The sequence below is a fragment of the Globicephala melas genome, chromosome 2 (assembly GCF_963455315.2).
Source record: "Globicephala melas chromosome 2, mGloMel1.2, whole genome shotgun sequence".
NCBI lineage: Eukaryota > Metazoa > Chordata > Mammalia > Artiodactyla > Delphinidae > Globicephala > Globicephala melas.
The window spans coordinates 140,779,106-140,802,763 of NC_083315.2; the positions used below are offsets into that span (position 1 = coordinate 140,779,106).

Sequence of the window (23,658 nt, forward strand, 5' to 3'; positions counted from 1 at the left end):
TTTCAGGTTCATGGTGAAGCCCCTGGTGGCCCCAGAGATTCTGCCATCCTGGGGAGCATCTTACCCTCTGGCACGTCGATTGTTAAGAGCCGGATCCTTGACAGGTGGACACTTGGGAAGTGCTTTTTTTTTTCCCCCTCGGTATGCGGGCCTCTCACTGTTGTGGCCTCTCCCGTTGCGGAGCACAGGCTCCGGATGCGCAGGCTCAGCTGCCATGGCTTATGGGCCCAGCCGCTCTGCAGCATGTGGGATCTTCCTGGACCGGGGCACGAACCCGTGTCCCTTGCATCGGCAAGCGGACTCTCAACCACTGCGCCACCAGGGAAGCCCCGGGAAGTGCTTTTTGACACTGTTTTGATGGTTTATGGAGCCGTTGCTCTGTGCTGGGCATCAGGCTCAGAGCTGTACATCCAGCAGGTCACTGCATCTTCGGGGGCACGGCCGAAGCTGAGGCTCTGGGAAGCTCGGTACTTTGCTGGAGCAGAGGCACTGGGCTTCGGATTCCATCACAAGGCACCCCGGACCGTTGCTCTGGCAGAGATGCCCTCTCTGCTTTTCTGGGGCCTCAGCTTTCTGAGCCCTTTATTGTTACTGGATGGGGTCCACCGTGGGAAAGACGGAGGTGGAGCGGTTGCAGTCAGGCAGGAATGTCACTTGGGCATCCTTGCAGATGCTCATACAGTCTGAAGGCAGGGGCCTCCTTGAGATTCCGAGCTGTTGCTTTTATAATTGTGGTAAAATACACATAACATAAAATTCTCATTTTTAAGTGTTCAGAGGTCTTAAGTACATTCCCATTGTTGTGCATCCTTCGCCTCCAGCCATCCGTAGAACTTTATCTTGCAAAACTGAAACTCTGTATCCATTGAACACTAACTCCCCATTCCCTCCTCCCCCAGCCCCTGGCAGCCACCCTTTTACTTTCTGTTTCTGCAAGGATTCCAGAGGTTTGCCCTTTGTCTGTCCCGCCCAGAACCTCCCTGGAGCGCCCCCACCAGGCAGCAATGCAAGGATGCCCGTCTCTGCCTCGCTCCACCAAGATGGCAGCCAGGAGCGGCCCGTGAGCCTGACCTCCACCACCTCCTCGTCAGGCTCCTCCCGTGACAGCCGCGGGGCCATGGAGGAGCCCAGCGGCTCCGAGGCTTCGGCCAAGAACGGGGCCGGCTCCCCGCGCGGCCGGCGTCTCCCCAGCAACAATTCCAGCAGCTGGCTGAGCATGAGGGGCCCCCTGTCCCCTTTCAACAGCCGGGCGTCGGTAGCGCCTGCGCACAAGCTCAGCTACGTCGGTCGAGTAGTGCGGGAAATCGTGGAAACGGAGCGCACGTACGTGCAGGACCTGCGCAGCATCGTAGAGGTGAGGCTCACCCCTCGCCCCCCGCGGGGCTTCGGAGCTAAGGTTGGGAGGGGACCACCCTCTCCTCTGGGGCTGGGGCTGGCCTCTGGCTTCGGGTGGCCCAGCTCTCGCGCATAAACCTACTTCCACCTAGGGAAGGAAAGTTGTCCCTGACATGTTTGTCTCCAGGAGGTGCTTCCCATGGAGTAGTGGGGAGGCCTCACGGCTCTGGCCCCGGGAAGCCACTGGCTGCTCACGCTGCCTTATGACTTGGGGTCCGATCAGTAGCTTGGGCCAGCAGAACTTCCCGCAGATGCTCGGGGCGTAGGCACCCCTGATAGGGAGCGGGGACAACTGTGCTTAGCGGAGACTGAACCGCAGTGAAGAAACTGGCTCTGGACCCCACCTGGCCCGCGCCCAGATTCCTGCCCTGTTGTTTCCTGCTTACGGGGTCTTGGGCACCTGCGTAAACCACCCCCACAGCGCCCAGCCTCAGGTCCCTCATCCATAAATTGAAGATGCAGGGCCATGTACGTGTGCTTCACACTGGGAGGCGCACTGGGCGAGGTGACCGTGGGAGGGAGCTCTCTGCCCTGCGGAGGGAGGTGTATTCATTTCCTAGGCCTGCCTAGCAGACAACCACAAACTGTGGCTTAAGGCGCATTAGTTTATCCTGTCCTGGTTTATGAGGCCAGAAGTCAAAAATCAAGATGCTGGCAGGGTTGGTTCCTTCCGGAAGCTCTGAGGGGGGGGGGGTGCGTCCCAGGGCTCTCCTAGCTCCCGGAGGTTGCTGGCAACCCTTGGTGTTCCTTGACCTGCAGATGTATCACCCCCGTTTCCACCTCCGTCTTCACATGGCCTTCTCTGTGTCTCTCTGTGTTCTCTTATAAGGACACCAGTCACTGAATTTAGGGCCCACCCTAAATCCAGTATGGTATCATCTCAAGGTCCTTAATCGTTACATCTGCAAAGACCCTATTTCCAAATAAGGCCACGTTCTGAGGTTCCAAGTGGATATTAATTTTGAGGGGGAATTATCCAACCCAGTACAGTAGGTGATGTCTGTGAAATTGTGTCCTAGCTGTAACATGCAGTACAGAAATGAGGTGTGGCTGGGGGAGAAGAGGGAAGACGGGAAGGGACAGGATTGTGCCTAGGAGGCTGGGCCCTGACGCCTCACTCCACGCAGGACTACCTCTTGAAGATCATTGACACGCCTGGGCTGCTGAACCCGGAGCAAGTCAGTGCCCTTTTTGGGAACATAGAAAGCATCTACGCACTGAACAGGTATGGAGTGGGCCTGACATGCACCATGTTCTGCCTGTGAGGCCCATCTCAGGGCCTAGGGAGGAGCCCCGGATGTCCCTGGTCTCGTGGGCTGTGACACGTGGGCCAGGGTCTGATCTCTGAGGGTGGGGAAGGGTGGTCCATCCCTGTATAGTGGTATAGTTAGCTCCCTGCAGGAGAGGGGGCCTGTGGGACCGTGTGCCCTGGGGCTGATGTGCTCATTTGAGGCCGTGTTCATGTTGGGTCCAGCCTGGGCCAGCGCCCCTCAGGGGACTGCTGAACCTTGCACGTGATGCCCTCTCCCCTGTCCCTTCGTGGCCCCTTTGTCCCTCTCATCTTGGTCCCCCAGTGCAGATCTCTTCGTTTCTCCTCCACCTTCCCACTGATTCCGTGGGAAGTCGGGGCTCCCTGGAGGTGATCTGACCCATTAGGGGAACACACAAGCCAGGCAAAGCGTGATGAGGGAGTCCGAGCGAGGCCTGGCGAGGGGCTGCTTCAGGGCAGAGGGGCTCCACGAAGATCACACATGAGTGGCTCCCGGCGCCCCCAGACTCCCCAGAGAGAGGGCACTGGTCCGGAGGAGCAGAACTTGTGGGGACAGTATTGATAGGACAGGAGGAACCTTACCCCAGGCGCCTTAAGATGGGCAGAGGGACTTCGTGCTGGTCAAGCTGGGAGGGCAGACGGAGGTGAGACTTAGGCGGGGGGTGGGGGGGGTTGGGCAAAGAGGAGCACAGGAGGGGAAGGCAGGGGGAGCACTGGGGTTTCCTCTAGAGCCCCCATTTAAGAACAAGCAGTGCTGGGAGACTCACCCTGTCTCTCCCCTTTCCTTCATCCTTCTGAACTGGGGGCCTTGGTTTCTTTGCGAGTTCCCCCTCTCTCCTTCCCCCTTTAATGTCTGCTTTTGTGTGTTTGACCCCTGCCTGCAGAGGAGCTGTGTCCCCTCCCGAGGTGGGTACTGGTGTCCCTTCTCCCTCTCCTGCTTGTGGAACGCATGGCTCTTTTTTGTCCCCCACCTTTGCAGTGGTGCTGGATACTTTCTGTGTTGGCTGCCCCGGGCAGGGCTCGCTGACACCAGGGCTGGCGTGTGTGTGGGCACCAGGAGGGTGGGGAGGGGGTGTAGTGGTGACTGGAGGCTGCGAGCGGTCCGGTGTCTGATGACCATTCTCCCCTTACCCAGCCAGCTACTCAGAGACCTGGACAGCTGCAATAGTGACCCGGTGGCTGTGGCCAGCTGCTTTGTGGAAAGGGTAAGAAGGGCGGGGTCCTTGCCTCCATCCTGCCTTGCTGGGGGCCTCTCTCCAGGGGAAGGGCTGAGTGCCCGGCCTCAGATAGGAAGGGCCTTTGGGGTGGAGCCAGGGACTGCTGGGTGGACGGCATGTCCGAGACAGATGGGCACAGAGATGGCTCTGCAGGTGCTCGGGGAGAGTGTGCTCTGGGGCCAGGGGCATGTGTTTGATACACCCAGGTTTATAGTCAAACGGGAGTCTCCCTGAAATTACTAATTTTGGTCTTTCTTTAGAGCCAAGAGTTTGATATCTACACCCAGTATTGCAACAACTACCCCAAGTGAGTAGTGAGGGTGGAGAGGGGAAGCAGAGCCATTTGGCGAGTCCAGAGCGCCCCACCTCGCCACGCAGGCCTTCCCCTGGTGACGGCCCCTTCCTCCACTCCCAGCTCAGTGGCCGCCCTCACCGAGTGCATGCAGGACAAGCAGCAGGCCAAGTTTTTTCGGGACCGGCAGGAGCTGCTGCAGCACTCGCTGCCCTTGGGCTCCTACCTCCTAAAGCCAGTCCAGCGCATCCTCAAGTACCACCTGCTACTCCAGGTAACCCCAGGGTCCTCCCGAGTACACAGGGGCCTGAGGGAGGGGCAGGGCCCTTGAGTCTGGGCTGCCTAAGCCCCTGTCTCCCACACAGGAAATCGCCAAACATTTTGATGAAGAAGAGGACGGCTTTGAGGTGGTAGAGGATGCCATTGACACCATGACTTGCGTGGCCTGGTACATCAACGACATGAAGAGGAGACATGAGCACGCAGTCCGGCTCCAGGTGCTCTGGGGCCGGTAGCTGGAGGGACAGGCAGGGGTGGGGCGGGGTTTGGAAGAGGGAATGCGAGCTGAGGGGTGGTGTCGGTGAGGATGGGCTTCTCTGGGGGGAGCCCTTGGTGCAGCACGTCTCTGCAGAACCCAGGCGGTGGCTCCTGGGGCCCTGTGTGGTTCCCAGCAGGGTCTCGAGCACCCTGACCCTGGGGGTCGGGGATTCGCTGCTGCAGGAGATTCAGTCTCTGCTCATCAACTGGAAGGGGCCAGACCTGACCACCTATGGGGAGCTCGTCCTGGAGGGCACATTCCGCGTGCACCGTGTGCGCAACGAGAAGACCTTTTTCCTCTTTGACAAAGCACTGCTCATCACCAAGAAGCGGGGAGATCACTTTGTCTACAAGGGTCACATCCCGGTAATGAGGCCACCGCCATCTCCTCTGCCCCCTTCCCACCGTCCCAACGGCCGGGCTCCACTCCGTGTCGCCTTCACTGGGCCCCGGGTTGGTGTGGACGCAGCTCCACCCTTCAAGATTACTCTCCCTGCCTCCCCAGATGGTCTTGAGGGGCTGGGGCCCCAGGTCAGCTCCCCGCCTCGTGCTTGACTGCCCTCTCCCTCTGCCCCAGTGCTCCTCCCTGATGCTGATCGAGAGCACCAGAGAATCCCCGTGCTTCACCGTCACACACTACAAGCACAGCAAGCAGCAGTACAACATCCAGGTGAGGGGCGGGCTGGGGCGCGGGCTGGGGACAGAACCCGCCCCCTCGCGCGGCGGCACGAGCCTCAGAGTCTCCCTCTGCAAGGGAGAGGTCGTTGTGGGCACCTCTCAGGCTTGTGCTGAGGAGTCAAGGTAACCTCACAGAGCCCCCAGCACAGGCCCTCTTTGGCCTCTGCCCTCCTCGGCAGAAGCCTAGCGCACGCTGGATGGCTTCAGGCCTGTCATGATAACCCCCGCACCCTCTCCCTCGGGTCCTCCCAGGCCAAAACTGTGGAGGAGAAACGGAGCTGGACTCACCACATCAAGAGGCTCATCCTGGAGAACCACCACACCACCATCCCCCAGAAGGTGAGTTCCCAGGGCTCCTGATGGGGTGCAGGGAGAGGGTCCCTCAGAACCAGCTCCGGGGTCCACGGGGGCCTCACCTTCTGGACGTTGGCCCCACTGGACAGCGGGGATCAGTTCAGCGGATGCCACGGTCCTTGGTGCAGCAAGAGTGAGTCTTTGGGCCGAGGGAGAAAACGGCACGTACCGAGGTAGCAACGAGGTGGGTTTCCTTTCCCTTCCAGGCCAAAGAAGCCATCCTGGAAATGGATTCCTATTGTAAGTGTACCCTTTCTGCCTGCCTTGTCCCTAACGGTGCACATCTCTAGGTCAGACCTGAGGAAGCTTTGCCTGATACTTACATTCCAGAGAGCAGGGAGGGTGGGGAGGCTCCTTCTGTCAGGACTGCAAGACTAGGGCTCAGTGCTGCTGGTGGCTGGGACTCTGCCTCGTGCTCCTGGATGAAAGAGGACGGAAGATGGAAGAGGGGGGAGCTCTGGAGTCTTGTGGCCCCTGGAGGTCGGCTGGGCAGCAGAGTTGTGGTCAGGAATGGGCAGAGTCCACGCCAAGGGTGATAGTATCCCAAAGGCCTGGTTGTCTCTCTTGGGTGCAGATCCCAATCGGTACCGCCACAGCCCAGAGCGCCTGAAGAAGGCCTCCCAGGATGAGGCGTCCACCCATGTGCATCAGGGGCGCCGGCAGTCTGGTAAGGCAGGGGCTGTGCGGGCAGAGAGGCTTCTTTCCAGGACCCTTGACCATGTGGGGAACCTTCTGCAGCAGCATTTGGGGCTGGCTCTCACCCTCCGGAAATCCTGGGAAAGGGCAGGAAGGAGGGTAAATGGGGTGTGTCTGTAGCATCCTGCCTTCCACCAGGCCCCTCTGGGCCCTCCCTGCCTACCCAGGGCTGGACAACCCTCCTTTTCCAAGGCCCCCCTTCTTAGCTCCTCTGCGATCAAAACCTTAGATAGTGGGAGGCAGCCAGAGTAACGCTCAGACGTCATGGATGGTCCCCAGCCCAGTTCTGGAACAGAGCAGAGGCAGGACGTGGGGAAAATGAGTTAGATTTCAAGTGGCACCAAATCCAGACAGGAAATATTTACTTTGGGTCTCAGGGAAAAGTTCTGCTTTCCTGGGTTTTCTTTCATGACGGCTTGCTGCTGGGTACTTGGAGGTATCGGAGTGACTCGTCTGTTGAAACGAGAAAACCTTGCTTTTATTCTCGGCTCTTGTAGTGGTGCATGTGTGTGTTTTCTGCCTCGGTTTTTACCCTCGCCTTCAGTCGAGGCCCAGGGATGGATTTGGCTTCGGCCAGGCACTTGTCAAACTTACACATGAGGTGGGAGTTGGGGTGAGGACCATCTCAGAGACCCCTAGAGAGGAAGATTCAGGAGTGATGGGAGATGTGTCCTGACTGGGATCCCCACGGTGAGTTGGGTTTGATTGGCATGGCTCACGGGTCCTCTGAGCAGCTGTGTGGATTGCTGTACGGGCTTTGGTCTTCTGGAGGGTGGAGCTGAGCGGTCTTTGGAAAGCTTTTGTGTTTTTGTTTTGTTTGGTATTGTTGCTGATGGATCTCGAACCCTCGGCAAACTTGCCATGGTTGCAGAAGTGCTACGGTGCTGTGTGTTAAAAGCCCCAAATGGGCTTGCGGGATCTTAGTCCCCCGACCAGGGATCAAACCCAGGCCCTTGGCAGTGAAAGCACGGAGTCCTAACCCCTGGACTGCCAGGGAATTCCCCCCTTTCCTTTCTTCTCCTATAATTCTTCTGTCCAACATTCCCCCTTAACTCGCCATAGCTTTGAACTGGAAGCTTCTGACACGTGGAGGTAGTCAGTAAGGGACTGTGGTGATGGTGGTAATAGTAACATTACCTGTCATAACATCAGCTTCCAAACTGCAGCAAGCAGGGCACTCAGGAAATGATCCGCTTCAGAGCTCAGGTTTCCACAAGGCTGAGATTTTAGCCTGTAAACGCTAAGAGTTGGGTTTTGTTTGTTTTCATGTTTTAGTTTTAATCGTTATGAAACACATCTTTCTAAAACATGCTTCATACGCTTGAGCCTTATAAAATAGAGGAGGCCCACACGGTCAAACTTTTCCCTTTCTGGAGTCGGTGTAGCAGCATCTTTGTGGCGTGTGAACAGCTCCATTCTCTGGGGCCTTGGGGGGAGGCGGGGCTGTGGGTTGCCATAGAGACAGCTGGCATTGAGATGTTGTGTCCATCTTTACACTGAAGAGTTCTCCTTATCAGTCTTGGCATGCGTTTCTTTAGTAGCCCTTCCTTCTTCCCTCTTCTGTTAGAAATTAATCGATTTAATGTGCGAGAAGCGTGTGTAAAAGCAGGCCAGTGAGTGGATGAGGGAGGATACAGGCCAGTGGAAGTGCTTTAGGGCCTGCTCTCAGCCATCTACTCTGACTGCCTCTGGGCCTTTTCTGCTTCCTACTTCCAGAGAGCTGGGATGGACAGATAAGTACACTATATGGATAAGTAAGGTGGTGTTGTCATCATTTGTCACTTATTAAATATTCTTTTATTTATTTATTTATTTATTTATTTATTTATTGGCTGCGTTGGGTCTTTGTTGCTGCACGCGGGCTTTCTCTAGTTGTGGCGAGCGGGGGCTACTCTTCGTTGTGGTGCGCGGGCTTTTCATGGCTTCTCGTTGCAGAGCACGGGCTCTAGGCACGTGGGCTCAGTAGCTGTGGCGCACGGGCTTAGTTGCTCCGTGGCATGTGAGATCTTCCCGGACCAGGGCTCGAACCCGTGTCCCCTACATTGGCAGGCGGATTCTTAACCACTGTGCCACCAGGGCAGTCCGCTTATTAAATATTCTTGATTACAAGTTTTAAAATGAAAGAGAAGAGCATCTTGTATTTCTCACTCTAAAAACAATTGGACATCTACTTACGTCGATGCAGACAGAGTGTAGGTATGTGTGTGCCCGTGCACATTTAGAAAAAAGGTTCTTCAGTTTGCTCTCCTATCCAGGAACAGCTGAGAGACCTCAGTAGACCTTCCTTGTGGCTCCAAGTTTATAGTGGGCCTCCCACTGAATGCCAGTTCGTCAAGGGCAATATGGGCTAAGGGCAAGGTTCTGTAGACAGGTTCCTTGAGACATGCCTCCCTATCTCAGGTCTGTCCCCAGAAAAGGCGGGTTGCGAGGTGCTGACACCATCAGCCTAATGGATGTGTTTTGTATTCTGTCCTCAGAGCCTGGTCAGCTCCTGTACAACCGGGCAACACTCCCCAGCAGGCAGCGAGGCTTCACGGTGCCAGGCCTTAAGGGCCATAGAAAGTCGGGTGCGACCTCTGCTTTCCGGCTGGGGTGCTGTGAAGGGGCTTGGCGTTGGGTGTAGCTAAGGCGCTGATGTGCTCCGTGCAGGGAAGGAAGGTGGGGCTTGCGGTGGAGCCAGGGCCCTCAAGAGAGGCTCGTCATTCTGAAGGGGGCAGCAGGGGGCTGTGGCCCCGGAGCTGAGGGCCCCGGGCTGTGTGCTAACGCAAGGATGGGGGCGGGGCTGCTTCTTGGCTGTGGGTCACAGCAGAGTCCCCAGGCGGGTGGGGGCAGTGGCCCGGGCCCTGTCTCCCTGTGGGCTGGTCGCGAGGGCATCCTCCTTCAGGCCCTCGGGCTGTGGGGGGCCCCGCTGGAGTGGACTTTGAGCTGATGATGGGTGTGTGGCGCTGTGAGCGTGGGACCAGGGCCAGGCCGGGCTGCTTCAGGCCTGCTCTGACTGCCCGTTCGCTTTCCTCACCAGAGCCATCCAGACATCTGCTCAGGCAACACAGCGAGAAAGGTGAGTGAGTGAGGGGTGGACAGGCACCACCCCCTTTAAGGTGCGCTCTAGGGCAGGGGTGAGAGGGTGAAGCTGGCGACCAGCAGGGTGTGGGCGTCGCGGACAGTCCAGAGGGGCTTCCGCCTCGTTCTGCCCTGGAAGTGGGCCTCACCCCTTGCTGTCCGGGCTCCCCCGCACACCTTGCACCCTGTCTCTCTGCCCTTGGGTGACAGCAGGAGCGAGTGACCGTGCCATTCTGCACCCCCGGCTCCCGGTCTGTCAGTCATTCCTTTGAAAGCCCGGGAGACCTGGTGAAGGTTCTGGGAGCAGAGCCCCTGACGCGCTCTCGCTCGGGGGCTCTGGGCCTCAGGCCTCTGTGAGGGGGCTCTTTCTCCGGGTTACTGATCTCCGCTCCCCCTCCCCCTCGCCGCTGTGCCGGGACCTGGTGGTGGCGGAGCAGCCAGAGCAGCAGGAATGAAGGTAAGACCAGGGGCACACGGGACAGCCTTGGGGGACAGCCCAGGTCAGCCCCCATCATCTTCCTTCACTCAACAAACACCTGTCGAGCACCTACTGTGCGCCAGGCTCTGTCATGAGGGTCACGGAGATGAATAAGCCGTGGCCCTTGCCCAGGGGACCCTTCTGTACCCTTTTCCTGGAGTGGCACCCTGGTGGTGGCCGGCCCGGCCGGGATCCTCTCATTTTGCCCTCTCCCTGGGGCAGGCAGGCCTCTCTGGATCCTGAGTTCCTGAGCAGACCCCAGTCCCAGCTTCCCACCTCGAGAACCCCCTGCTTCACGTGGGAGCCTAGTGGAGACCGGGGTGGGGGGGTCTAGATGTGGCTTTCTCTGTGAAGCCTCCCCAGCCCCAGCTGCTGCAGGAGGAGGGGGGCTGCCCCGAGGCCTGTCACGAGGGGGCCTTGTGCTCTGAACAGCATGCGGGCAGTGTTGGCATGCTCCTGGACTTTGAACAGCCCCCCTGTGCTCGGGGCCTGCAGTCGGAGGCTGAAGGGGCTGCCCGGGAGGAGGAGGAGGAGGAAGAACAGGCCTTTCAGGTGTCCCTGGAGGACCTGGCAGGGCATGAAGGCCGCGAGCAGGGGGCTGGGCCAGAGCCCCCAGGCGAGGAGGAGGAGGAGGAGGAGGAGGAGAGCCTGGCAGTGGCGGAGCAGGTAGCCGACTTTGCCAGCTCCCTGCTGGCCGCCCTCCACTGCTGGCACTATCGGGCCAACGCTTTACTTTTCTCCCGGGGCGCTATGGTGAGGTGTCTCTTCGATCTCCCCCTCCTCCTTGCATGCCCCCTGGCACGCGCATGCCCGTCCAAGAGTCCCCTCCCCTGCCCTTCTCATCCCTCCGTCCTTGTTCCTTCCTTCCTGCCATCAGCACTTCTTAACACCTTGCTCACTGTCACGCCCTGGTGAGCCCCTGGCATTCGTTGTTCCAGCACTGGGTGCTAACCAGCATGCTACTCAATGGGCATGACTAATGGGGCGCGGTGGGGGGAGGGGGAGAGGCCAGCACACAGGGAGCCGCATGCCTGGCAGGGATTTCTTTTTTTTTTTTTTTTTTTTGGCGGTACGCAGGCCTCTCACTGCTGTGGCCTCTCCCGTTGCGGAGCACAGGCTCCGGACGCGCAGGCTCCGCGGCCATGGCTCACGGGCCCAGCTGCTCCGCGGCATGTGGGATCTTCCCGGACCGGGGCATGAACCCGTGTCCCCTGCATCGGCAGGCAGACTCCCAACCACTGCGCCACCAGGGAAGCCCCTGGCAGGGATTTCTGAGTCCCCAGACCTGGCAGTTCAGGCTGACTCTGGAATGGCTCAGGTCCAACACAGCCCAGCCCCTTTGGGGCTCAGGAGATGCTGCCAGGGTTGGGATGCAGGAGGGACCAGCTCCCCGTTGTCCTGGGAGCTGACGACTACCCTCTGCTTGCTGCAGGGGAAGGGGCACAGGGAGCCCGAAGACCCCAAGAGCTGCCGAAGGCCCAGCAGCCGATCTCCAACCACCGCTGAGAAGTGCCTGAGCTTTGAGTCTGTGTCTTCCCTGCCGGAGGTGAGGGGCCAGCAGGCGGGAGGGGGATAGTGCAGAGGCGCCTGAGCCCAGATCTCCAGCTCTGCAGATGGGGCTTTCAGGCATGGGCTGTCCCGTTGGGCCCACGGGGACAGGGAATCCCACTCCCTAGGACTCTCGGGCCCTCAGGAAGCCTGTCTGGCCTGTGGGCATGCGGCTTGGTGACCGACAGCCTCTTACTCTGAATTAGAAAAGGTGCCTCTTCCTTTGGGCAGATGCAGTCTCTGGCCAAGGGGCACAGTTATTGGAAGTGACCAGATTATAGGTCCCCTTGGCCAGGCCTCCTTGCATAGAGCATAAAGCTCTGCCCTGCTAGTGTGCCAGACACTTAAATCATGCCTGTCCCACCTGGCAAAGGAGTAAGGTGTCGATATCTACTGGGCACCTCCTACGTGCCTGATGTTTTGTTTCTTCCTTCTGTTTCCTGAGCCAGCTCTACCAGGGAGAACAAGACTCAGGTTAGGCTGACGTGCCTGGCATTGCGCAGCTTCTAAGAGACAGAGCTCAGATTAGACTTGGGTCTGTGACCCAGAAGCCTGCACTCTTTTTTCCCGCCACCCCACGCTATCTGGGGGTTATGTGGAATGGAGTCCTGTGCTCTCGCAGAGTTCCAAGGAAGAGTTCATGAGGCTTAGACGCCGGGGTGGGCCTCACAGCCAGGACATTGAGAAGCCTGGGTGACATTGGAAAAGAGTTCAGAATGGTGCTGTCCGGTGACAATAGAATGTGAGCCTCGTGTAATTTTATTTATTTATAAATTATTTATTTATTTTAAAAATTTATTTATTTATTTTGGCTGCGTTGGGTCTTCGTTGCTGCGTGCGGGCTTTCTCTAGTTGTGGCGAGCAGGGGCTACTCTTCGTTGCGGTGCGTGGGCCTCTCATAGCGGTGGCTTCTCTTGTTTCAGAGCACGGGCTCTAGGTACGCGGGCTTCAGTAGTTGTGGCTCCCGGGCTCTAGAGCGCAGGCTCAGTAGTTGTGGCCCACGGGCTTAGTTGCCCCGCAGCATGTGGGATCTTCCTGGACCAGGGCTGGAACCCATGTTCCCTGCATTGGCAGGCAGATTCCTAACCACTGCGCCACCAGGGAAGTCCCCTCATGGGTAATTTTAAATATTCTAATAGTCACATTAAAGAATTATTTAACCCAGTTTTTCCAAACTACTATCATGTCAACATGTAGTGTGTTAAAAAGCTGTTAATGAGGTATGCTGCGCTTTTTTGGTATGAGGTTTTTGCAGCGTGGACCGGCTACATTTCAGTTGCTCAGGAGTCACGTGTGGCTGGCAGCCATTGTGTTGGACATTACAGGCCTGGCTCCTGGGTCCCACTGTGCAGGTTCTAGACTAGAACGATTGGAATCGGGTCTGATTCCTCGGGCTATAGCGTGTTATCCTGTGTTCTCCTTAAAGATTCCTCTGGAAAGCTGCCTGTACTGGCTGGTTTTATGATTCAGATGACCTTCAAGGTGATCAAGAGAGAGCTGCCAACTTTGCTTCCTTCCTTGCCATCCGCTGCGCACATGCAGAGTCCTGCACGGGGGCGGAGGCTGGCTGGCAGGAGCCACATCCCCGTCTTTACCCTCTGACAGGATTCCAGCACGTGGTCCTACTGCCCTCTGGATCCTGATCCACACGGGAGACCCTGGCCCCTCAGGGAAGTTGTTTAGGCCTGGGTTTCAACCCGGAACAACCCCCATGTGGGGAGCTACTGGGGCTTCAGGGAGCCGCCTCCCCTCAGGCAGGGGAGTCCTGGTGCCGTGGCTCTGGCCCCACGCTGCACGTTCCCACCGTGTCCGTGTGCTTTCCAGGCAGGCCGCCACTGAGAGGTGCCACCGCGTCACCCCATCTGCGTTCCTAGAATTTTTCTCGGGTTTGAGAATGTGGGCCCAGCACCCCAGCTGCAGGGTGACTAAGGGACATCCTCTCCCTAAGGACCTGCTGCCCACTCCTGAGTCATGCTCATTCTGATGGCCTGCAGTCCTAAACCGCAGCCCCTCTCACTAGGCTTTGAGCAGGCTGTGCTGTCCCCACATCCCCCCGGGTCACATGAGGGAGGTTTTTGGCTCATATGAGCTCTTTGTGCTCTCCCAGGTTGAGCCAGACCCTGAGTCTGGGACAGAGCAGGAGGAGTCTGCTGCCATGGAAGGTCCCAGGACCGAGGAGATGCCCTCAGACACAGAGGCTCCAGAAGTCCTAGAAATGCAGCTTGACACCCACCAGCTGCTGCTGGGACTGGACCCCCCGGGTGACGTGGTGGACTTCATGGTGGCCGACAGCACCGAGGACCCGAAGGTCCTGAGCAGTGAGGACGAGGAGGAGGAGGTGGGGGCCGCCCACGAGCCCGAGAGCCTCCTGCCTCCCTCTGTGCTGGACCAGGCCAGCGTCATCGCCGAGAGGTTCGTCAGCAGCTTCTCTCGGCGGAGCAGCCTGGCGCTGGAGGACGGCAAGGCCAGCGGCTTCGGGACCCCGAGGCTGACCAGCCGGAGCAGCAGTGTGGTCAGCCTAGAGGACAGTGAGAAGGGCCTGGCCCGGCGAGGGAGCACCACAGACCCCCTGGGCTCTCAGCTCCCTCCAGAAGCGGACATCAGTATGGGGGTGGCCGCAGAGAGTGACCCTTCTGTCAACGGGACAGAGACCCAGAGCCCAGGCTGCCCAGCGGAGCCAGACAGGCCTTCCTGCATGAAGGAATCGAAGCTTTCTTCCCGAGACCGGCTGTTGTTGGACAAAATCAAGAGCTACTATGAAAGTGCAGAGCACCACGACGCAGGCTTCCGTGTCCGGCGCCGGGAGAGCCTCTCCTTCATCCCCAAAGGATTGGTGAGAAACTCAGTCTCCAGAATCAACAGCCTTCCCAGGCCAGACCCGGAGCCAGTGGCTCCGCCGGGGCATAAGAGACAGGTGGGTTCGCGGGCAGCCTCGTGGGCCCTCTTTGACTACCCAGGACCAGGCCAGGCTCGGGCTGGGGACCCAGCTCCCATCACAGATGCTGAGTTCCGCCCGTCTTCGGAAATTGTGAAGATCTGGGAGGAAATGGAGTCTCCTGAGGGCAGCCCTGGGAAGGGACCAGGCCAAGGCCAGGCCAATAGCTTTGACCTGCATGAGCCCCTCTTCATCCTGGAGGAGCGTGAGCTGGGGGCCATCACTGAGGAGTCGGCTGCTGCCTCGCCGGACCGTGCCTCCCCCACTGAGCCCCCCAGCCCGGCCCACCTGGCCCGGGAGCTGAAGGAGCTGGTGAAGGAGCTGAGCAGTGGCACCCAGGGGGAGCTGGTGACCCCGCTACACCCCCGCATCCTGCAGCTCTCCCACGTGATGGACAGCCACGTGAGCGAGCGAGTCAAGAGCAAGGTCTACCAGCTGGCTCGCCAGTACAGCCTCCGGATCAAGAGCAAGTCGGTGATGGCCAGGCCACCGCAGCCATGGGAAAAGGTGGCTGCCACCACCCCCCACCTGCAGCCGGAGGCTGGAGCACCATCTGCTGGCAGAGGTATGAAGGGGGTGGGGCGGAGGGCCCTGCCTGCAAGCCTGGGATGGAAGCACCTTTTAGGAGCCAGCTGGATTCTGGGAAAGTGACCCCCTAAAGGACCTCTACCAAAAAGAGGGCTGGGGCGAGTCCTGGAGCGGGTCTAACGCTCAAGGCCAAGCTCCTCCTGTGGAGCAGAGGGCCTGTGGCCATGGGCCTCTGTTTTCCAGGAGAGCGGAAGCTCTCGTCTGTTCCTTTGACCCCTGACCCCACCCCACCCCCTTTTCTTCATTCTTCCCATTTCCCTTTGGTGAGGGCGCCGTGGATGGTCAGTGAGGTTTCTCTCCCATCACACGCAAACCCCCAGCAACCAGCCTCGCCTGGAAGGGGAGTTGAGGTCAGTCCAGAGCCCTCATGTCCTCTTGCTCCCTCCTGCACGGGGGTTCAGGCGGCTCGCTGTCTCCTCACAGGTAAGAGGAAACCGGTGCTGTCTCTCTTCAACCACGAGCAGCCCACGGCCCAGGAACACAGCCCGCCCAAGTCCGGCTCTGCCAGGGAGGTATCGCCGCGGCGTTTCTCCTTCAGCTCCTCGGCCACCAGCCCGAGGACCACCTCGCCTGGGGCCTGGCACATCCCCCGAAGCCCCCTCAGCCCCTTGGACACCGAGACTTTCAACTGGCCCGACGTCCGAGAGCTCTGCTCCAAATATGCCTCCCAGGACGAGGCGCTCCAGGCCAAGGGCAGCCGGCCACGCAACCTGCCCGTCAACCGGAGCCACTCGCTGCCGGAGAACATGATGCAGCCGCAGCCGGCCCTGTCGGGGAAGGTGGGCCGCTGCTGCAGCCTGAACGCCAGGAGGGCTCCGGCAGGCCCAGGGGTCGCCCAGCCTCAGCCTCTGGCGGGGTCATCCCCAAGCGCGCCGGACGGAGGGGAGGCCCTGTACGTCACCGCAGACCTCACACTGGAGGACAGCCGGCGGATGGTCATCATGGAGAAGGGGCCCCTGTCCGGCCCCAACGCGGGACTGGAGGCAGCCAGCGGGCAGGGACCGAGCTCACCAGCAGCCCAGGCGGGGCAGGGCCCGGCGTTCCAGGAGTGTGCAGAGTATCAGCCTAAAGAAGAGGGTCCCAGGGACCTGGCGGACCCAAGCCAGCAGGGCAGAGTGAGGAGCCTGCGGGAGAAATTCCAGGCCTTGAACTCCACAGGTTGACACTGAGTCCTGGGGGAGGGAGCAGCTGTGTTGAGAGACGGGGAAGAACGGTGGCATCCTCGCTCACAGCCTGGGCTCACCGTGCTCACCCGGGGCCCTCAGAAAGGCTGCCCCTGGGAGAGTGCCCTGGGGCATCGGGCAAGGGCCTGTCGCCTGCCGTGGGCGCGCCAGTGACTCACGAGCCCCTGTGCCCTCCGAGGCCAGTGTGGCCGCTTCCCTTGTACATAGTTCTTCTCTAGTAAGAGGCCAGATGGTTAAGCTCATCTCTTCCCAGGGAGAGCGAGCCCTGCTCAGGCCTCCAGTGTTGCCTGGCCGCTGCCAGACTGAGGGCCCCCCCCGGGGGACACACAGGAGTGTGGCCTGGGGAGGCTTTGTTCTTTAACTGTGCCTTTTCTTAGGATCCGGGCAGGAACGAGGCCCATAATTTATTGCTTTCTACCCTGTGGTATGTCGGTGTGCTCGCGCGCGTGGGTGTGAGTGTGTGTTCTGTTGTTGATTTCCCTCCTGGGAAGAATGTCGTGGACTCTGTTCAGGTACTTCTGTGGGTTGTCTCGCTGGCCCCGTGGTTGTCACTAATGTACACACATTTTGTTATTTGCCAATGGTGTAATAACCACTGCTGACCAACCAACCTGTTGAGTGGTCTCCTTACTGGTGTCTGGCCGGGCTGGGGAGAGGCGATCGTGCCCAGGCCTGTCTCAGGGGAAGCGGGACGTGGGCGTGTTGCTTCCACAGGTGCTCACCAAGCACAAGGCCCCAGGTGCTGGCGGGAGAGGCTGGGGCAACAGGATGTGTGGGAGGGGACTTGTTCTGCTGCTTCTGTTCCCACGGGCTTCTGTCTACCCACAGCCTGGCGTCCTGTCTGGGGTAAGGTCAGGGGGCACCGTGCCAGCCTTTAGCTCTTTTCCCCAGGTGCCAAAGTTGGACTGAAAGGGGTGGGGTGGGGGTGGAACGTTTTTCTAACAGGCAGGTATTTCCACATCTGGTGCCTTTTATTCTTCTCTCCCTTGCTAGTTCCCAGGAGACATCCTAGGGGGCAAGGATTCTCAACTTGGAGCCTAGAAATATCTTAAGTGGCTGGCAGTATTGGGTGAGGGGTACAGATGCATTTTTTCTGGAATGGAGCCTCATTCTTCATCTTATTCTCAAAAGTGTCTTTGATTCAAAAGGCTTAGGTATGCCCCCTACTTCTGACTGGGTTTTCTGCCTTTTTTTCCCTTGGTGGACCAGCCTTGTTTCCCCTGTTTCTTCTGGCTGGGGCCTGGGAGGAGTGGGGCCGCAGGGCCAGGTGGTAGAGCTGTCTTGCAGGTTTTCTGACCTAGGAGGACGGACTCAGCCTGAAGATGGGTCTGCTGAGTCTGATGAGGTCAAGGGAATATCAGAGGCAAGTGGAGGCCTTTCCTGAGCAGAAGCAGAGCAGGGCTGGCCCATGTCCTGCCAGCTGGTCACAGTGGTCTGTGGGTACTTGCACAGCCGCTGAGAGAGCTGCTTCTACTAGACAAGTCTCTGACTGTGGTGAGTAGCCACACACTAGAGTGAGATTCAGGAGATCCAGCCCTGCGTTTAACTAGCCGGGTCACCTCAACTCATGCTCTTTCCTCCTCTGTAAATTAAACAAGATGGATGAGTTGGTGCTTCTCAAACCCTCTGACTCACACTCTTCAGGAGGTGAGGCCTGGGGAGTAGTCGTCAGCACCTTCCCCAGGTGATCCTTACACAGCCCTCTAGGTTATACCTGGGAACCCTGGACCAGCTCAGTGGTTCTTACTGGCTGCCCACTGGAATCATCAGGGGAGGGAACTTTTTGAAAAATGCTGATGTCTAGGTTTCACCCACCCAGACCAATTGAAACTGTGCCTCCGGAGATGAACCCCAGGTGTGTGGATTCTGATTTTCAGACCTCTGTCCTGAGCTCCATGGGGAAAGGCCTGCAGCAGGCCCTCAAGATGGTTGAATGCATGAATAAGCGAGCTTTTCTCAGGGTCTCAAGTGAAGCACAGAACCTAGGTGCCAGCAGAGTTGTTCCCATAAGACTCCAAGGACGGGCCAGGGTCTGGCTGTGCCTCTTGTCTCCACGGCGGTCCTGTGTTCACAGATTCTGCCTTGCTCAATCCACCAGCCCCCTTTGGTCCAGTTCAAAGGGAAATAGGTGAGTCAAATAAGAAACGGAAATACGGAGCATTATTGATTTATTAGAAAAACTAGTAAATGGGTTTTCTCTGGTTGGTGGAAGCACATTTGAGCAGGTGGAGGATAAGGCCCAGCCGGCCCCAGGGCCAGCCCCAGATTGCATGGTCTGTGCCCAGCAGGGTGGCAGTCCTCTGCAGCCACCTCCTCCCTTGCATCCTCCCTGAGCTTACTTGTCCAAGGGACCGAGCCATGGGGTCCTCTGGATCTCTGCCCCCTCCTACTGAAGGGAGGAGGGCGATCCAGGGCCAGCCTCGGGGACTCTCTTTGCTCTCCGATAGGCAGGAAGAAGGAGTGGGGTGGTGGGGAAGCCAAGCCCTTCCCCCCCACCGCCCCCACCCCAGACCTCCTGTTATGGGTGCTAGTGGAGGGGAGGAAGCTCGAGGACCCTCCTTACCTCCCTCAGCCACAGTCAGTCGAGGCCAGGGGACAAAGGGGAAGGAGAGAGGGAAGGAGGACCACCTGACCATGCCCAGAAGGAGCTTCCTCTAAACTGCCCTGGGGAGGAATCCTGGTTTGCTGGTGTAGACTAGAGCTGTTTGGGGATACTGTTAAAGAAAAGAACTACAGGGCTTCCCTGGTGGCGCAGTGGTTGAGAGTCTGCCTGCCGATGCAGGGGCCACGGGTTCGTGCCCCGGTCCGGGAAGATCCCACCCACGTGCCGCGGAGCGGCTGGGCCCGTGAGCCATGGCCGCTGAGCCTGCGCGTCCGGAGCCTGTGCTCCGCAACGGGAGAGGCCACGACGGTGAGAGGCCCGCGTACCGCAAAAAAAAAAAAAAGAACTACAAAATAGAAAATGTAAGGAGGGAAAAAAGAAACCTTGCCAGGGCACCAGGAGCTTAGCCCCCCATGTGGCACAGAGTCCCAGAGCTGGGCCCCTGCAGTCTCAGTCCGGTGAGTTGCATGTCTCGGGGCCTGTGTGATGTGGGGGAGGGATGCGTGGGGAGCTGGCAGTAGATGGTGGGTCACGTGCAGCCGGCTGCTGCCCTTGCCCAGTCTGGGGGCCCAGGGGCGGTGAAATCCTAGCTTTTCCTCGAGGCCCTTTCATTCTTGGGACTGTGGAGTTGCTTGCTGAAATTCTTCACTTCAGGTGCTGCTTTGGCACACGTGGAGGGGAGAGGGTGGCCCCTCGTCTCTTGGCGCCCTGAAGACTGGCCCATGGGAACAGTTGAGGGAGACTCTTGCCGTTATCTGCCCTGGAGCAGGACATGCCCTCAGATGCACCAGAGGCCTTCTTTATTGCCAGGTGAGTGTCATCACCTCACTGCCTCCTGCCTTGGTTTCCCTAGGTATCGAAGGAGGCTGGTGGGTGGTATAGATTAGGTCCCCTGTGGATGCACAGAGGGCCATAGGGTTAGGTGCATAGAGGCCAATGAAGACCCTGGCTCCAGAGGTGGGACCACCTGTCAGGCTCCAGCAGAGAACGTCCCTCCTGTGGTTCTCGTCTGCTGACATCGCCTTCCCTTGACATGGTGGTATTGGTCTCGGGCACTAAGGGCTCCTGGGAAGGCCTCGTGACTCCGGATGCCTATGCCTGTGATTTCTGCCTGAGCTTCACCCGCTTCCGGGGGATCATCTCAGTGTGTCTAAGGCTCCTTCCCATGGGGAAGGTGATGGAAACAGCAACTGCTGGCCCCAGGGGCCTTTCTGGTCTACCCAGGGGAGATGCCTGCTGCCTGCAACTTAACCCCTCTTTTGGACCTAACCCCAGTTAAGATGCTGGGCTGGAGCTGTATTGCTTTCAGAGAGTGGCGGAGAAAAATCCCTGTGGAACTAGTGGTCTCTTCCGTCTGGAAGTCTGACCTCAGCAGCACAGGGAAAGCTATCCCTGGGGATAGAGGTTGCAGGGCCCCTTTAGGCTGTGCTTGGGATTGTGGGGTAGATACCCATGTGGCCCCCTGACTCAAGGCCAGGACCTTCCAGAGGAGCTAAGCAAGGGTGCCCGCCACACCTTAATGGCTTTGGCCCCAGCATTTGTCCAGCCATCTGGGGTTGTTAACGTGGGTCGTAATAAATACCCAGGTGTGGCCACATTTGCCACCCCGGGGTGACGGGTCATGAAATTTGCTGTCGGTCCAGCCAGCACGCTCAGGTGGTGCCAGCTGCAGACGGAACACATGGGGAATTTGGCTTTGGGATACTCTACTCCAGGCATTGCGGTGTCCATCCTGTGCCTGGGGCCCTGTGCTGTCTCCCGTAAGGGCCCTGGGTCCGAGTGGGATGCTGCTGGGAGTGCAGGAGGACCCCAGGGTGGAGAGGCAGCGCCTTAGGCAGTGTGGAGATCTGTCTACCTCCTTCTGGGCTGAGCCCTAAACGGCAACTGTAGTTTTGAAAGAGGGCTGGCTTGAGAGCTTCCTGGTCCTCCCTGCCACCATCGGGGGTGGCAGCAAGGGGTGCTGGAGGCCGCGGGAGCCCCTTTGCACTTAGGACCCATCGATCTTGCAGGGTGCCCCCCACTTTCGGTGGGAGGAGGAGCGAGGAGGGGATGCGGTGGCCCCTGAGGTGAGAGTCCCTGTTCTGAGGAAGCCCAGCGGGGAGGAGGCCGTCGTGTCCCGTCAGTCCCCAGTAGCCCCTGGCCCAGAGCTACCTGAAGCCTCCTTCCTCACGCCCCTCAGGGGCAGGTCGGGCATTTCCGGGGTCCTCTTCCCTTTCCCTTTCCCTGGCTGCGACTTAGCAGGAGGTGACCCCAAGCCAGACTTGCTTTGGGAGTGGGCAGCGTCTGAGGAACCCCATCAGCCTTCTTCTCCAGCTTATGTTTGAGGGGGGGGACGGGCTGGCGCCCCTCAGCCCGGGAGGGGGGCGGGGAGAGGAGGGCGTGGGCCTCGAAAACCGTCTCCTGACCCCAGCCCCGGAGGCCCCGAGGGCCGGAGGAGCTGGGAGCTCCGTCCCTGGAGCCCGCGCTCGCCGTGTGCGAGGCGCCGGGGCTGCGGGCAGAGGGCGCGGAGGCAGGCGTGGGCCGGGCCGGGCCGGGCCGGGCCGGGCGGTGGCGCGAAGGCAGCTATTGCAGTGCGGCGGGGCCCGGGGCCTGGGGCCCGGCCGGCGACTCGGGGCAGGCAGGCGGCAGGCAGCGGCGGCCAGGCCGTGGGCAGCAGGAAGACCCGGCCGAGGAGGGAAGCGCTCGTCCCCGCTCGTCGCTAGTCCCGACGCACTGGCTTCACCCGCGGGGTGCCCGAGAGGCTACTTCTTTTTGGGGAAGAAGCTGAATCTCTTCTCCTTGTCTTTCTTGCCGAGGCTGGCGTCGGGGCCGGTGATGGAGGGTAGGGGCAGGCTCTGTGCCTTGACACGGATGCTCTGGGACTCGTTGATGGCGGTGCTCACGCCCTGCAGCCAGGACAGCATCTCCTCCTACAGGGCAGGAGGGTCAGGGCCCCGCAAAGGACGGGGTGCCTCTAGGACAACCCCTCCTGAGTGAGCAGGTCAAGTGGCATGCGTCCCTTCCACCTGCCCCTTTGTTGGTGGGGGTCTGGGCTAGGCAGCCCTGCACTTACCTCATCCTTGCCGTGGAAAAGCCACTCGCTGCCATTGCTCAGCCTAGGAGGACAGAGGGTTTCCTGCGTGGCCACCTCTGTATCTGATCCCCCAGCCCCCCTGAGCTTTCCCATGACCAGAACCCTGTCAGGCAGCACAGCACCTTCTGAGAGAGGCAAAAATCAGGACCACCAGCCTCTCTGATTTGAAAAATCCCTGAAGGGCAGCTCAGGTCTGAAGCTGGTCCCAAAGAGTGGGCCCCTGTCCAGCCACTTATGCCAAACCAGGGAAGGGGTAGTGGACAGGCGGGGCCTCACCTCAGCTTGAAGACGTGCTTCTTCTTCTTGTAGCTGGCAGCAATCTCACAGATGGCATGTCTCAGGGCCAGGGGCTCCTCCCCATGGTAGGGCACCCCCAGGGCCAGGTTCTTGGCATCCTTGTAGAAAGTCAGCTCGCTATTCCTGAGCACACAGTACAGGTTGTTCCAGGACCTGTGAGGGTACAGAGAGGCAGGTCACCTACGGTCCTGATACAGCATCTCTATAATCAGTTCCCATAGCTTTACCATTTTTCTGAATTATACCAATTTTACCCTGATCAATAGTAGTACATTTTACTGTTTAAAAAATTGCAAATAAAAATCATCTGCACGTAATTCCCCTATCAAAAGTTAACTATTGTTAACATTTGATGTATTTCCTTCTAGTCTTTTTTCTGTTCACATATATAGCTAAAATTGGATTATACTGTATATTCAATTTTATGTCCTGCTTTTAAGTTTAACACTATCATGAGTATTTCCCCATCCTCAAATATTTGAATTCTCAAATATTTCTTGAAAATAATTTTGAATAGTTATATGGTATCCTATCACATATATAAATAATCCCTTTATTGATGGACCTTTTAATACTGGAAATTTTATCCATGATTTAAATAGCAGTATGATACACATCCTTGCCTGTAACTCTGATCTTACCTTGAGATATATTTCTAGAAGTAGAATTATTGAGTCTAAGACCAATAGTATAAACAACTTTTCAAAGCATTTCCATAGCCACCAGCATATTTGAGTCTCACTACAGAACTGTAATGTGAACAGAGCAGGGTTTTGTTTTGCTGGTAGTGATATTTTTGTTTTGTTGATGATATATGCCTGGTATACTGTACTAGCACTTTTTAAAGAAATGTATTGGTGTAAATCAAGGCTCATCTCAGCTGAAATGTTTGGTGAGAACAGCAGGCTCATGGGCTCACGTGTGGGCTCACCTGAGCTCCTTCCCTGACAAATGGGGAACATGTTGCCCTTTCACAGTAATGAGTACTGAGAAACATTAAGCTTTTCTTCCTCCTCTTCCTCCTTTCCTCCTCCCTCCCTTTTGAGGGCAGAAAAGTGGAGAACTAGCAGGGCACGTAGGGAGGAAGGACTGGAAGGTCAAAGAGAGAACCTGACCTGTACAAAGCTGGCTGCAGAGCCATTCCACAAAGCCCAGATTGCTGACACCAGCTCAGGGATCTTTCCTCTGGCCCTCACCACCTTCTCTGAGCTTGTAGCCCAAGTAAGGCAGTTGCAAAGGAGGAGCTGGTCTTGGAGTAAACGGACAAATGATTTAACCTCTCTGAGACTGTTTCTCCATCTGGAGAATGGAAACCACAATATCATAGGAGGTTTGAGAAGCTATTATCAGTCCTAACATAATGCCTGGCACACAGTAGGTACTTTATAAATGCTAGTTTCCCTTTCCCTGCAGGCTTTGCATATAAGCAATATACCTCTTCAGGTTGGCTGGGC

General features: G+C 58.2%; 2 protein-coding genes across 10 annotated transcripts in view; one reads left to right on the plus strand and one right to left on the minus strand.

The window, feature by feature from the left end:
* Positions 1-16,842, plus strand: part of PLEKHG3 (pleckstrin homology and RhoGEF domain containing G3) — a 44,748-nt gene extending 27,906 nt beyond the window's left edge. For 3 of the 8 annotated variants that reach the window (XM_060294903.1, XM_060294907.1, XM_060294902.1), the window contains exons 2-19: positions 974-1,354; positions 2,523-2,620; positions 3,801-3,870; positions 4,143-4,189; positions 4,298-4,448; positions 4,540-4,671; positions 4,895-5,077; positions 5,217-5,381; positions 5,642-5,728; positions 5,950-5,983; positions 6,318-6,410; positions 8,917-9,006; positions 9,459-9,497; positions 9,937-9,956; positions 10,410-10,730; positions 11,410-11,523; positions 13,633-15,025; positions 15,472-16,842. In XM_060294903.1, coding sequence (XP_060150886.1) covers positions 1,013-1,354; positions 2,523-2,620; positions 3,801-3,870; positions 4,143-4,189; positions 4,298-4,448; positions 4,540-4,671; positions 4,895-5,077; positions 5,217-5,381; positions 5,642-5,728; positions 5,950-5,983; positions 6,318-6,410; positions 8,917-9,006; positions 9,459-9,497; positions 9,937-9,956; positions 10,410-10,730; positions 11,410-11,523; positions 13,633-15,025; positions 15,472-16,211 — 4,119 coding nt within the window. In that variant the 5' untranslated portion in view covers positions 974-1,012 and the 3' untranslated portion in view covers positions 16,212-16,842. The remainder of the gene's footprint in view (positions 1-973; positions 1,355-2,522; positions 2,621-3,800; positions 3,871-4,142; positions 4,190-4,297; positions 4,449-4,539; positions 4,672-4,894; positions 5,078-5,216; positions 5,382-5,641; positions 5,729-5,949; positions 5,984-6,317; positions 6,411-8,916; positions 9,007-9,458; positions 9,498-9,936; positions 9,957-10,409; positions 10,731-11,409; positions 11,524-13,632; positions 15,026-15,471) is intronic. The other 5 variants (XM_070044976.1, XM_070044978.1, XM_070044977.1 and 2 more) reach the window with 5 other exon arrangements.
* Positions 16,843-18,389: 1,547 nt separating this feature from the next.
* SPTB (spectrin beta, erythrocytic) overlaps positions 18,390-23,658 on the minus strand; it is a 124,099-nt gene continuing 118,830 nt past the window's right edge. For both annotated transcript variants that reach the window (XM_060294911.1, XM_030855218.2), the window contains exons 34-36: positions 22,184-22,357; positions 21,887-21,929; positions 18,390-21,743 (exon numbers count right to left, since the gene is read on the minus strand). In XM_060294911.1, the coding sequence (XP_060150894.1) occupies positions 21,576-21,743; positions 21,887-21,929; positions 22,184-22,357 (385 nt within the window). In that variant the 3' untranslated portion in view covers positions 18,390-21,575. The remainder of the gene's footprint in view (positions 21,744-21,886; positions 21,930-22,183; positions 22,358-23,658) is intronic.